Consider the following 14,028-nt stretch of genomic DNA (forward strand, 5'->3'; position numbering starts at 1 on the left):
GCAAATAAATTACCCATAAATATGATTTACATGTAAAATATACTCATTCATTATGCCTAGAAAAGTCAGAAAAACACATATCTCTTGCTGTGAAATACCAAGATGAACATAGAGTATTACATGTGAGAAACTTTTGGACTGACGTTTGGCGAAAGAAAACGTGATCTGTTCATCTGGACAATACTTTGCTGAATGACATGATTATATGATTGTACAGTTTCTTTTAGAGCCTACAATACGGCATCAGTTGATGCTCCACAAGTAGCTCTGCACCATGGGACTGCACAAAATCTGAAGTCCATATGAACAACTAAAGTAATTCAGAGTAGTCCTCCTTCTGTTTTTACTGAGGCTGGATGAAGCTTACATCCATCACGCAAATTTTGTGCCAAATTAAACTGTGCACCAGGATAAACACCGTCATTCTCCCTACAGCTGTGTACTATGCTATCAAAATGTAAAATATGAGAATTATCCTCTATATATTGAGGCAGCTATTCTACTGCTGGGAATCACAAGATAACTCATTGTAAATTCATGTGACAACATTTTGCCCACAATATCATAGTGCTACACAAGTGATTCAGCAAAATGAAACACAGTCATCATCAATGAAGCATCACAAAATTGTCTGTGTAACGGAAGCAATAAATAAAACTAGAAATTTAAAAAGCACAAATTATAGTAGTATAGTTCATTAACAGCTGTCAATTTTACAGATAAGTGTGCTCCAAATTGCACAGATTGTAGCCCTTTAACATGTTTACCCCCCAGCATTTAAATGTGTACCTATAAACTTGTATAAAGCTGCAATGATAGAAATAAATCAAAGTCCAAATGCTGCAGTACAGACAGCATATATCACATTTTAGATATTTTTATATGTACAGTACATTTGATACAGCCACCAGCACCAGGCCTTGGGGATTGACTGTCTTACTGAACATAACCAATATTTAATGTGTTTATAAGTTGTGACTTACTTGTCGTTATGGAACACACGAACACAAATGTTAATATAACATTTATATTTGATATCATACATATTTACAAAAACACATCCATGTTTGTATTTGAATTATATTTTACATAAGGCACATGCAAAAAAAAAAAAAAAAAATTGCTCGGCCTCAAAGTATATTTGAAGCAAAATGTTTCCACAACCGATAGCAGCAAAGACTTCCATTTTAATGGAAAGCAGAAAAACAATAAGGGGTCCTTTTCTTGAGTCATGCTTTTTATGTTACATCAATGATGAACCTGCCGAGTAGATTTATATGCAACAGTGTCTACCTACCACCTTGACATGACTGATAAACAAAAGTTAGGAGAGGGGTTTGTGCCACTATAGTTGCCAGATCCGATATCTGAAAACAACTGTAAAGGTGGTTATAAAGGATGAACGGATAATGGTGATTGGGAAAGTTAGATGAGAGACAATCAAACCATTACTGGGTAAAAAAAAAACGAGTGTCATCAACTGCAGAGAAGCTGCAATTCAGTGGAGTTATAACTCAAAGCGGGCGCTGCCACCTCTGTCCCACCCAGAGCGTCTTGTCCTCTAATCTTCATGTTGACAAACTTTATCTTCCAGCTGTTGTTCTCCAGGGGGGAGCGGATGAGGCCAAATATCTGCTCAAAGATGCCCAGACAGGCTCCGTCTCTGTGGATGGTCCCAGCTACAGCCACCAATACCAAGCCATGGGGTGAGGCGAGGACCTTGAGGCCAAGAGGGTCCAGGTTGGGGCTGAGGAGGAGGTGCTCGTCCCTCGTCAAGGCCAGGAGACGAAGGTTAACCAGCTCAGCACCCAGGAACTCCTCCATCTGTTCGCTGCCAGCTCTGAGAAAGAGAGACGCGGATCTGTCATCACGGCATAGTTTTGGGGTTATTTTCCCCCCAAGTTAATTGTAACTATTGTAAAACACAGGTCAATTTCTCACTTTAACTTCAGTTACTGTTAATGGCATCCTTACCTGGAGACAAGGCGTAGCTTCACATCTGGCCAGAAGTGTTGAGGCCCCCAGTCCTGAGGCTGCTGGCCCAGCGAGGGATTCTGACTGTTTAGGAGTTGGAAGAACCACTGGCAGAACTGCTGGCCGAGGGCTTGTGGGTCAAAGCCAACCTCGACCTTCATGTTTGTGGAATCAGATGCTATCTTTGTTGACGATCTCTGTCTGGTCTCATCCGTGTCTCCTAGAAGGCTTTCGTCAACCCCAGCCTTAAAAGAATGAGATGTTTTCAGTTGTTCAACAAGTCATAATGTTATCTCCTCCTCCATAGAGAAAGTCTCTTGACTAGTAAAGTAGCAATAGCTGGCACTTCAATATGAGTTTAAAGACATAAATGCTGTTAACATATTAAAACCAAAACTTAGAGAATCTTTTAAATAATCCTTAAAGTTCTGGGAAAGCTTAAAAATGTACATTCAGAAAAACATTGAGGTGTTATGGAGGAGTCATCAAAACAATCGTATTAACATGTTGTATATAATAACATATTATTGTATGTACATATCAACACTTTTTAAATTTACCTAAAAACTGTTCACTAGGCAACTCCAACTCGTATCAGGATGTATTATAATCGTCCAAACTCAGGTAAAGCTATTCTTTCCCAGGCTAATCACCTACATTATCAGGTGAAATGATCTTTCCAATTACCCTGAGCTACAACTCTCAAGTCAACAGATTCTCAGCCAACATGAACTGGACGTTATCTTTCTTGTCCACCTTGTTAGTGATGCTATTGGCAGATTTAAGCATCCTTTTTTTTCTCACTATTTCAACGGTAACAATGTCTTGACATTTATGCTTTGAACGCCATTAATAAGCCCACCAAACTATATCACACTTGATTTAAGGAATTGTGGATTTCACATTACTTCAAGCAACCTTCAAGTTCTCTTCTTCTACTCAAGGTACAAAGTTCATTTCTTTAGCATTTTACAACACAGGGGTTGGACGTGTCCCCTTTATGCTTCTCATAAAAGACAAAAAAAAATTATAAACAGTAAATAATAAGTGATAAAAAGAATGAGGATGATTTTAAGTGTCACACAACCAGAGTAAAGAAGTTATTCTGAAGTCTGGTGGTACTAAAAGTGTCTCTCTAATGTTACTGCCCATCTACTCCTAGCTCACCCTCTCACCTGGCTGAGCTGACTTCCTGTCCTTACCTTCCTCGACGACCATAGCTCCAGCGTCTTCCTCACCAGCTGGTGTTTCTCACTGCTCGGGGGCATCGCCACACCTTCTTTAGCCAGGTACTTGAATATGAGGTCGCGATAAACCTTCTTCCTTTTCAGGAGCTCCTCGGCGTTTTTTGTGAAGGAAAGTATTGTTTCCGTAGCCTCTAGATTAAAAGATAAACACAACGTATAATTTGAGCACCTTTTTTTAAATTCATTATGTTGTTATTGTTAATAATACGTAATAAATAAGCATTGTTGTGTAACGTTGTCTCCTTTACTTTCTGAAGACTTCCACGTCTGTTCGGTGTGACAAAACGAGGTTGGCGTACATTTTTAATACCCGCTCATACAAACGTTTAACTCACGCAATGTGGATAATATTTATGTGTTTTAATATTATTAATGTAAATAAAACGTGTGTCGACGATGAGAGTGGTATCCTAGCCAACGTCCTCTCTCGTTACCTGGTGTTCTGTTACCTGTAACGTTTTCCACAACTATCAGTTTATTCGTCACCGTGTCGCTAAGTGAGAGTAAGTCGCCTTTTGACATTAACTGCAGTATCTTTATGCATCCAGCGCGCTCTCTTTCTGACAGTCCCGACATCTTCGACGCCGCAGAAACAATAAATAGCTAAGCTTCACTTCCGTTATTTGTGTCCTGCTGGAAAAGTGTCCGTACCGGAACAAGTATGAGCAGGAAAAACGTTCCTGCTCAAAGCGACGGTTGCTACCGTTAGTTGCTACTGTAAAACAGGGCCCGTGTGGCCTTCATGGCTGTAGGAATCATTGATGTTTCAAATTGAAAAAGGTTAAAAACAACCCTAACTAATGAATGGTACAAACTAATACTACGACTACTTCTACTACTACTACTACTACTACTACTACTACTAATAATAATAATAATAATAATAATAATAATAATAATACATTTAAGATAATTAAAGTTAATTGGTTTTCTAAATCTCTATTTTATTGGCCAAATAATATGTAAAGTAGGCAGCTGCAGGCCTGTCCCCTGTTGCTGTAGAAACATACAATGTGGTTTATAATGGTAATTGAGATTATGGGGTATTATGTTATAACGTTACCACTGACAGTGTGTTACACTCAGCAACGCTAGAATGTGTAGTTTACGAGGAGCACCTGAAGGCATCATATGACAAGCTCGCTAGCTCAACGCTGCTAATATAAGCTAGCCTGCGCAGTGATGAGGTACAGTCGGTCCAGCTGTGTAAGACAAGCGACCTCTCAGCTGGCGTTACTCACAACGGATTAACTAATATGTTTTAATCAACAGGACTAAGGAGCCATTAAAGCAAGTTGAAATTACAGTCGCTGAAAGGTAAGTTAACGTACCGTTGTTATCATTTGCTACTATGTTCACATTAACGTTAGCTCGTTAACGCCAGTTCATAATTCCTAAATTAAATAGTGTTTAATATCGTTAGTGTTACTCATAAGTCACTAAAAGGGTTGTGTAGTGATTTCATTATTGCTAGTTTACTTGTGTTCAGTTATAGATACAAACATATTCTTCGTTAAAATCCGTGAAATACAACTTTAATATTAATTTAAGTTAACGTTAATATAGCCTGTGTTGTTGATAACGGTATACAACCCTAAAACAATAAGTGTCATTCTACAATTGGGGACTCATTTTTGGAGGAAGTTATCAAACAGGGGTATGTGGTATTAGAGTTGCACTTACTTTAGCGCAGTATTAAATCAGTTGTATATTTTTGTTGCAAAGTCACTGCCCTTGATTTAGAAATCGAGACAAAACCTGGGACCTTAACCTAATTTTACAAGAGGTGTGGTTTAATCTAGTTCTTGCTAAGACAAGACTAATATTGACTGACTGCTGGCATTAAGTTGTGCCAGAATTATTGAGAAACTGTGTCATTGGCTAACTTCATACAAAACCAGTCACTAACATGTATCATAGTTGAAATACACATCACACTGGCCTGCTTTCAACAGGAGAAAATGTTCAGAAATGAGCTGGGAGGAAATTGCTCCAATTATTTCCCAATTCAGCCAAAAGTAGCTTCCTCATAATCACCTCTCTAGAAGTTATAAAGGATTGTGAGATTACTGGTTTAAACCTCTCGTGAGGCCAGGAGGACATCACTCTAAACTACGATTTAGATATCATTGAAAGTACACAAAGTTGAGGAAAGCGATTTCATTCCTTCACTTTGCAAAAGCATTTGAAGAACTGTCTCCTTCCTCAAGGAACCCAAAACACAAATAAACCAAACCCACAACCGTTGCACATACTGGAATGAGTTAATCTCACTCAACGGTAAATGGTTAATGGTTAATAGTTTCACCATTTTGTGTGTGTGTGTGTGTGTGTGTGTGTGTGAGAGAAACAACTTCTCTTTCAGGAAGTATATAGAAATAAACCGTCATTTTTAAACTAGCTCTCCTCTCCTCTAATCTCCCCTCTAAATGTTGAAAAAGAGAAATGTTATTTGTGTTTGTGAAGTAATCTCAAATGTATGCACAAATACACAACACATACACTATGCACTTACACATCTACACTGATAGTTTACACATGAAGAACAAAGCTTTATAATACTTTCTCAAAGAGATCAACATGTTAAATCGCCTGCTGTTAACCCATAAAAAGAGCAATAGTTTAAGGCTTCATTCAGGCCAATAGACTTCATGTTTAATTATGGTCTTGACATAGTTAAGATATGTTGGGCAAAGCACCTACTGTGTAATCCCCATTTGCTCAGTAGGCAGCAGAAAGAGGAAAAAAAAGGGCTGAAATGTTTTCTTTTGTGGAAGTGTGTACACATGTAAAACAGAACGTTGGAAAAGTGCGGTGCTCTTCAGCCAATTATCTCTGGACAGCTGAAGCTTAAAACTCTTTGCTCTCTTATCTTTCCATTATTGCTGCAGATGGGGGAGTTTGAGAGCAGTCCTATGGGCCGAGTAACGGTGTACTCCATCCAGGGCTGCCCACACTGTGTGCAGGCTAAGGCCACCCTGGGGCGTCTGGGAGTACCAGTATGTGACGTGGATGTGGGGAGGCATCCAGAACTAAGAGCCAGGGTGAAGGAGCTGACAGGACGCAGCACAGTCCCTCAGATCTTCTTCAACAACATTCATGTCGGGGGCAATGATGACCTACAGAAATTGGTGAGGAGGAGTGAAAACACCCCAAAAAAATCCAAATTGCATCTACTGTTATTATTGTTGTGTTTTAAACTTGTATGTACGTGTTGATCTGTTTCACTCCCTCAGGCTCCTGAGGAGCTTCAGAGGTTGGTGAATCTGGTCAAGGAAGAGCCTCTTCCAGCAGACGCTCCCCCACTACCAGAGGAGAACCAATCAGAAGACAGCACGGCAGGGGAGACTGATGGAGGTGAGAGTTTTTGCTTTTTCCAGATCACCTTTGCTACCACAGCATGTAGGAACAGCCAATTATATTACAGAAGTGAAATGTGGTGCATAAAATCCTGTTGTCCATAATGCCTTGACTTGTTCTTAGTGCACAGTCTGTGGTGTGTTTAACTATTGTACAGTGTTTTCTGTCCTTAGGGTGGATTAATTGCTTAATGTTGGTGGATTAGTTTGAAAACAAGATCAATTTCAGATTGTTTTGCTCAGAAATGGGTTATCAAAGAGTGAAATTAACCACACTGAGTAACTAACACTAACTTCTTTATTGCGAGGGATTGATTCTGATGAGCTATAGTTTACAACTAGTGTTGGCATATATAGACATGATGGGTAACAGCAGGTGTGTGTGTGTTTTTACTCATCACCTGCTAATATTGGATACTCTGGATACTCTGGATGAGCCCAGCAGCACCAGGCTGTCTCACAGTACCTCATTATAGTTGATTATTAAGCTCCCTACAGTGTAAACAACATCAGTCCAAAGGGGCGGTTTACACAGCCTTTTGTGGAGAAATATTTTAATACAGTGTTAGCTAGCTTTGGATAGACACTACATTGGATAGTATTCCAGCAATACCGGTCAGCTTTGGCTGCTATGAGGTGTGTATAGCCCAGCACTGATGTGGTGATAAACGAACAACTCATGTTGTCGGGCCATGAATAATCTAATATAAATGACCCACTTGGATTTAATGCTGTTTTGTCTGGGGATTTTGGATGGATGGACAACATTGTTTTATCTTTGACATCCCTCAAACATGTTAAAATGGGAACAACATAATGTCATTCTGTTCATTTGTGCTCATGGATTATTAATATGAGAAGACAGTTATTTGTGTAATACCTGCTGGGCTCCTTATGGCTAACTAGTTGCATGTAGAAAATGTTTTCTATAATACCTTTTATGGACTTAAAACAGGTTAAACTGTCCTCACATGTACAGTAAGCAAGTTGCCATGTTGGTTCTTTCTGAAAAATGTAAAAAAAAAAAAGTCATGCTGAATAGGAAGAAGTTATGACGCGCTTCCTTTTCCACCAGCCAGATATGTTTTTTTTTCCACACATGCTGCTGGACTGCATAGCTCCACATATTATTACACACATATGTGTGTGAACATGTGCATTTATGTGTGTTTTGTACATGTGTGGCTTGGCATATTCCTGCCCTCACAGAGTTTAAGTGTGAGAGAGATGAGTTGGCGGACCTGGTAGAGGACTTCAAACATGGCACTGTGATTGGCAGTCATAGAAGGGGACTGACATTATACAAAAAGAGCTTCTCAGGTGATCAACTGGTTGACTGGCTGCATAAAGAGAAGGGCATGGGTAAGTAAGGCTGTAGACCTGCAGTAAAACAGGCTTTCGGTGTTGTGTCAGTTTGATTTTTTTTTAGAAGTTTTTAGAACAATCTGGAAACTTGTTAAACTATCTCAGAGTGCCCTGATTCATACAAAGAAAGTTTAGTGAAATACCGATCTGTCAACCCCTGACTGTGGCCATGTGTATGCCAGCCAGGGCTGAGGCCTGTAATACTGGCCAAGCATTGTTGCAGAAGAAGTACATGGTCAGTGTACGTGGCTGTGGGCAGCAGGATGGCAGTTTTGGAGAAGGGAAAGACACCATGGACACACTGTACAGGCTGCTGGAGCATGACCCTCATTCAGCCCTCAACGCAGGACAGACTGCAGCCTGCAGTCCCATCCAGGGTAGGTCAGGAGTGGACCAGGCTTTGGGGCATACACACATCGCATCCCAGGTTCACGCTGACTGGTGTCCTCCAATGCTCTCTAACCCCCTCTCCTTTTTTTGCTGCTGGCTTGGTATATGATCCTTTTGGGTTCGCTTGGGTTTGTGTATTCTGTCGGTGAGCTTTGTGGTAGTAAGAACTGAAGTAAGGGTTAATGATATATCTCATAATGGCCTCTCATTAAAAAAATGGATCATTTGAAAAGGATCATTCAACAAAAAACCAAGTAACACATAACTCAAGGTCCATTTACGACCTTTTTGCAGAGCTTTCAACTGGAATTCATGGTCTTTATCAGTGGATGGAGTTTGCTCAGTCAACTGAGTGGATGAAGGCCAAAACATACAGTTTAAAACTCCAGAAAAAAGCTTAACAGTGGATCTTGAGCAGGCTTTGGTCAAAAATGATGCAGTATGAGAGATAATTATATTATGTTATAATGTTTATCGGAATCAATTCAGGAAAATTGGCCTGACAATATATATCATTGAAGCCCTATTTCAAAGTCATGTTCTGCTTTTGTGTGGGTTTGGTGTCCTCTTTTGACAGATTAATACTTCTCAAAAGGTTTCTGTTCTGTGATGCTCTTCAGACATATTGCCTGGCTCTGTGTTGGTGTATTTATAACTGAATGTTGCACACCTCTAGAGGCTAACCAACAAGCTAATCCGTGCTGTACAACACAGAGGTGATTATAATCACTGCTTTCCTAAGTGTTATTATGCTTGGCAGTTTTTCTCTTCAATTTATCTGGAATGCTCTTTTCTCAAAGGCAGTGTTTGCTAATAATAATCTAGTTTGTACAACGCCAGTGTTAGCTTGATCTTTATGCATTTTGTTCTCCTTTTTTTCATGGGTTTATCTCACAGCTACTCTAAATATACACTTACTGATTATGTTAGAGAGCCCAAATTCTGTCCCAACTCATTGTTACTGTTTTCAAATCCAGCTGTGAACTTTGTTGATTTTACATTCAAGTCCAATAAAGATTCTGGGACTATGCTGACACAGTTACTTTTTAGTATATCAATTCTCTAACCATTCAGATATTGGTTTGGTCTGTCTCACCAGAACATGCTATTGAGCATATCAAACACTAACCATGCCCCCTGCCCTTTCTCTTTCTCCCTCAGCTGCCGAGCTCTCTTTGCTTTTACGGGAGCTGATTTTGAAACTGTTCTCCGAGCATCTTTCTGCTGATGGCAAGGTAATGTCCTTATTAACTCGAAAGGCTTCTGGCGCAGAGCCTATTTGTTTGTATGTTTGGTTGTTTTTAACCGTTGTGTCCTTTCTCCCACAGTCTGTGGACTACAAAGGCATGTCGGTGAACCCTGCCTTTGAGCGTTACTCTGAGCTAGCCATTCAGCTGCAAAGGGTGGAGCTGCTTTCGCTGAGTCGGGAGGAGAAGCTGGCCTTCTTCATAAACATCTACAACGCCTTGGTCATCCATGGGTACCTACGCCTAGGGGCCCCCACCAACATGTGGCAAAGATACAGAGTATGATCACACTCATACTCGAACTAAACAAAAAAAATACTCATAACCCTAGTCATTACCATATTGCACAGTCCCTATTGAGTTTCATTACAGGTGTTCCTGGAAGCCCTAAGCCTATCAACAGCATTTCCTGGTGTCTTTGTGTATAGCTGTTGTGCATCAGAAAATGTTTTTTTCAGGGAAATCATTAAGCTTGTTTGGTCTTAATTTTTAATTCGGTTCACAGGCACTTCTGCAGGAAAGGACATTATGTTATTTATTAAAAATATTTGTCTCTTTTGCATTTTGTAGTTCTTCAACTATGTGAGCTACCTCATTGGAGGAGAGGTGTTCACATTACAGGACATTGAGAACGGCGTTCTGAGAGGGAACAGAAAAGGTGTCGCACAGCTTCTGAAGCCCTTCTCCAAAAAAGACCCACGACTACAAGTATTCAGACATTCTGTTAAATCACAGCTGAACATTTCACTGAGTCACCAATGAGAATGGTGACGTTGAATTAAATCTCCCATGTTGTCCACTAGGTGGCCCTTCCAGATGCTGAGCCCCTCATTCACTTTGCCTTGAACTGTGGCGCAAAGGGCTGCCCACCGATTAAAACATATACTCCACAGGTAAGTTAATAAAAAAATACTTACAATACAAATACATTTCTTGTGTTTACAGACTATATAAATCTCTTCTATCGGCTTGTTATATGTGCCAGTGCTGCTGTCTGTGTTTAATTCTGTCTCAGCCATATAATGGTCTTTCATTGATAAAGCTGCTGAATATATAAATTAATTAGTGATTCATTAATTATTTAGTCAGCGGAATGTACTGGGGGACTGTCTTGATTCATTGTACATCATATCTGTTAACTACTAAGAGCTTGAATGGTCTGACATCAATTCTGATCCACCAGGACATTGACAGCCAGCTCCGCATAGCGGCTGAAGCCTTCCTGGAGAATGACGACGGCTGTATGGTGGATTCTGGGAAAGGAGAAGTGCGACTCAGTCAGATATTCAAGTGGTACAAGGCTGACTTTGGAGGCACTGATGAGAAGGTAATCTTGACTCCCAGCTGCCTTATGTGTACATATAGAGACACTGAATTATCGTTCAGGCCAGCGATAGAGACACTGCTGTCTGTTGGCATTTGTTGGCAAAACTCTAACCCAATAATCTTAACCCAAGTGTGAACCTCACTGCATGTGTTCTCTTCCATCTTGTCTCTCTCATAGCTGCTGAAGTGGGTGGTGGAGCACATGGGTGACTCTCCGAAGAAGACCAGCCTGCAGGGCGTCCTTTCTGCTGGGAAGACCAAAGTCAGCTTCCTCCCTTATGACTGGAGCAGCAACAGTTCCCACTGAGCATGCACACACAAATACACACACGTCCAGCTGCGTCTGCTTTAAAAAAACCCAGAAGGTTGGTGAAGACAAATACAGTCCACTGGTCCTCAACCATGCAAATGTTTTTATGCAAAACAAACTGTAAATCCAAGTGAAAGGAGTGTTTTTGCATTGTATCATAGAATCACATTTATCTTGTAGGCTTATCCTAGCTTTATGGTCTTATTGTAAGCTCCTACACCCTATGTTTGAAAGTCATGTTCTGCATATGAGTGGTACATTCAAATTTTATTGGTTTGAAGTAATAACAACTGAGAGCCTATTTTAGAAATCAAGTTGCACACCGAAACAATGTAATACAGCAGCAGGATTAACAGGAAGTGTGTTGTGCTATTGACTTCCATTATTGTTGTCCTATTTAAATTGACAAAGCTTAAAAATCTGTACATTTCCCAAATTATTTATTATTTAGAGTAAATTCTCACAGAGAAAGCTAATACAAAATCATACTGTATAATTATTATAATAATATAACAAATTGTACTTTCATCCTCTTCTCCAGTCCTAGTTTTTAAACACCATGTCAGCAACTCAGGAGTTATAGATTGTCACAATCTTCTCTGTCCAATACAGCACTCATTGGACTATTTATGTGGAGCATTTAATCAGAGCGGATGGAGATGATAACTTGGCTGATCCAAACACACTGCCTTGACAAGCCATAACAAAACCCTTTTGAACGTACAAACCTACTCATTCGTGTTCAGCAGATTCTGTAGATTCCCCACAGTACTGCTCCATCATTTCAGCACCATTTCTTTTTACCTGCGGAGGTAAACCAGCTGATGTTGATCTCTACAGGGAAAGAAAGTAATAGCCGTTGCAATACTTAATGGTAGTGGAACATCAGTGTATCATCATATGGCTGTGCCACCAGATGTTGGCCTTTTACACATTTTTGTAAAACATTCCTTTTTCAAGTATGACCCAGTTATCAAGCTGTTTTTCATTGGACAAACAAAATCTGGTTAGGTGCTGGTAATGTCACCTTTTTACCCAAAGGATTGGCACAGGTTGGACTGGAACTGCAGTGTGGTGCGGTGGCTATGAGGCTGCTCTGTCCTCTGAAGTCCCCATGTTTGTGGACAGCATCCTTTTTTATAGGATCCAGTCACTGAATTACAAAAACATCAACAAAAAAAACATGACTGTGTCTTTGTTTAGAGAGCACAAAGAGATGCAGCGCTCAGACTTTTCCATATTTTGATCAGTTTAAATTTCCGACCCCTTGTCGTATTTTGAGTCCTCCTTTCTTTATCTGAACTTACTTGGTTGTTCACCCCTCATTTTGATCCAGGTCTTCCATTTTCAATCGGAAAAGTGCTACTGCTGTGTTTTTTCACAGTTATTTAGTAAAAAATATAGTAATATTGTGAAATATTTATGAAAACTACACCCATTTGGGATGCACTCTGACACTTTGCATGTTTATCGCCAACTTTGAATGCTGTTGAGACACATTTGTACTTTTTTCCACAAAGAGTCACTGCTGGTCCTTATGAGAATAATGGGCTGTGTTTATCTGGCTGTTTATTCCAGGGTATCCGCGGGGACTGAAAAGAATTCTCAGTCTTGAAAACATTTTTCATTACTCAAATCAGAAGTCATGTAGCAGTTTAAGTCTTGATTTTATTTAGTTTAGCAGGTTTTTGGTGTGTGGAGTTTGTGCTTACAAAACTGTTTTCAACATTGAAATTCAACTTCATTGTTTGTTTTTGTTTTTTTCATTTTACCTGGCCTTAAAAGTTTAATATAAATACTGTATATGATTATAACGAGTGTGTGGCTTGGGGAAAAAAAAAAAAGTATTTGTGGGGCTTTCTCTGTTTCCATAATTCAAGGATTTTCTTATCTCAGGTCAAAGGAAAATGTGAGTGGGAATAACATTAAGTTCTTTGATGCAATCAATGCACTGTATGCTGCATGTTGTGTATAGTCTTAACAAATTTCAGCTCATTCTGCATAGTCCATATTCCTTTGCAAAGGCATCGTGTCACGGACATTACTATAACTGTCAGTTTCTTTGTCTTTAAGCTATAAGCAGCACCAAAGCGTATGGTTACATTTGCATGTTAAAACTGGAATGCATTTGCGGCTTGAGATACCGGAAGACTCTCCAATCTTGAATGCTGGTCTTATAGCAGGACTGCCTCTATCACTGCTTTTGTTTCTAGCCTGTAAGCTCAGCCATAAAACGTAGGCGGACCTTAACACTTACCCCCCCCGTTAGACAAATAAAGTGTCATTTAATATCAGAACACAATAGTGTAAAACCAAGCCATCCGTCAACAAAAATTTGCATCACTCAGTCTTAACAATAGACCTTTTCTGCTAACACAAGCCTTCAGCGACAAGTGCACCCTTGGCTTTACTACACTTAACATTAGAGTGACTGAGCGTAAAACACAAGGGGAAGACTTGTTGTGGGCTAAAACAAACATAACAAAAGGGTTTTATTTACTATATTGAAGATCCCTGTCCTTTTTCAAAATTACCTCATGTATCAGGAAAATGTGATGCAAAAACTTTTTTAAGCAAGCAATTCTAATATAATCATTCTATTTTCCTTCCTGGGGTTAACAATGAAGCAATATGTTTATGAATAGCAAATATGCAATGCCAAACAAAAAAATAAACTATATAACGAGTCTGTCTGCTGTCTCCTTTACTGTATTATCTCACTGCATGCAACATATCTGCTTTAAAACAGATGACACTAATAAAAACAACTTGTTTATTTATATGAATAATGTGCAACAAAAAAGATTTCA

General features: G+C 39.5%; 2 protein-coding genes across 6 annotated transcripts; one reads left to right on the plus strand and one right to left on the minus strand.

The window, feature by feature from the left end:
- Positions 1-1,011: 1,011 nt before the first annotated feature.
- On the minus strand, positions 1,012-3,875 carry cunh3orf38 (chromosome unknown C3orf38 homolog). Of its 4 annotated transcripts, none has more exons than XM_051404716.1 (4): positions 3,656-3,875; positions 3,177-3,352; positions 1,975-2,219; positions 1,012-1,861 (listed from the first exon to the last, which is right to left on the minus strand). In XM_051404716.1, the coding sequence occupies exons 1-4, from the start codon at positions 3,795-3,797 to the stop codon at positions 1,477-1,479; spliced, it is 948 nt and encodes a 315-aa protein (XP_051260676.1). In that variant the 5' UTR covers positions 3,798-3,875; the 3' UTR covers positions 1,012-1,476. The 4 variants fall into 4 exon arrangements, with proteins under 4 accessions (XP_051260676.1, XP_051260677.1, XP_051260678.1 ...); XM_051404717.1 differs by having other exon boundaries at positions 3,671-3,871; XM_051404718.1 differs by having other exon boundaries at positions 1,012-1,840; positions 3,656-3,869.
- A 495-nt stretch (positions 3,876-4,370) lies between these two features.
- Positions 4,371-13,907, plus strand: zgc:152951 (uncharacterized protein LOC569013 homolog). 2 transcript variants are annotated; one of them, XM_051403565.1, is made up of 11 exons: positions 4,371-4,538; positions 6,113-6,352; positions 6,458-6,578; positions 7,790-7,942; positions 8,128-8,322; positions 9,497-9,570; positions 9,664-9,861; positions 10,153-10,290; positions 10,386-10,475; positions 10,766-10,909; positions 11,087-13,907. In XM_051403565.1, the coding sequence occupies exons 2-11, from the start codon at positions 6,113-6,115 to the stop codon at positions 11,213-11,215; spliced, it is 1,482 nt and encodes a 493-aa protein (XP_051259525.1). In that variant the 5' UTR covers positions 4,371-4,538; the 3' UTR covers positions 11,216-13,907. The 2 variants fall into 2 exon arrangements, with proteins under 2 accessions (XP_051259525.1, XP_051259526.1); XM_051403566.1 differs by lacking the exons at positions 7,790-7,942; positions 8,128-8,322.
- The last annotated feature ends 121 nt before the right edge of the window (positions 13,908-14,028 follow it).

The sequence above is a fragment of the Dicentrarchus labrax genome, unplaced genomic scaffold (assembly GCF_905237075.1).
Source record: "Dicentrarchus labrax unplaced genomic scaffold, dlabrax2021, whole genome shotgun sequence".
Taxonomy (NCBI): domain Eukaryota; kingdom Metazoa; phylum Chordata; class Actinopteri; family Moronidae; genus Dicentrarchus; species Dicentrarchus labrax.

Excerpts from the sequence above, each read along its gene's own strand:
- cunh3orf38 (XM_051404716.1), bottom strand. The coding sequence starts at position 3,797 with ATGTCGGGACTGTCAGAAAGAGAGCGCGCTGGATGCATAAAGATACTG. Across the intron at positions 3,353-3,655 it reads TACAGGTAACAGAACACCAG|AGGCTACGGAAACAATACTT; the intron begins GTAACGAGAGAG and ends CTTTTAATCTAG. Across the intron at positions 1,862-1,974 it reads AAGCTACGCCTTGTCTCCAG|ATCCGCGTCTCTCTTTCTCA; the intron begins GTAAGGATGCCA and ends CCGTGATGACAG.
- zgc:152951 (XM_051403565.1), top strand. The coding sequence starts at position 6,113 with ATGGGGGAGTTTGAGAGCAGTCCTATGGGCCGAGTAACGGTGTACTCC. Across the intron at positions 6,353-6,457 it reads ATGATGACCTACAGAAATTG|GCTCCTGAGGAGCTTCAGAG; the intron begins GTGAGGAGGAGT and ends TCACTCCCTCAG. Across the intron at positions 9,862-10,152 it reads ACATGTGGCAAAGATACAGA|TTCTTCAACTATGTGAGCTA; the intron begins GTATGATCACAC and ends TGCATTTTGTAG.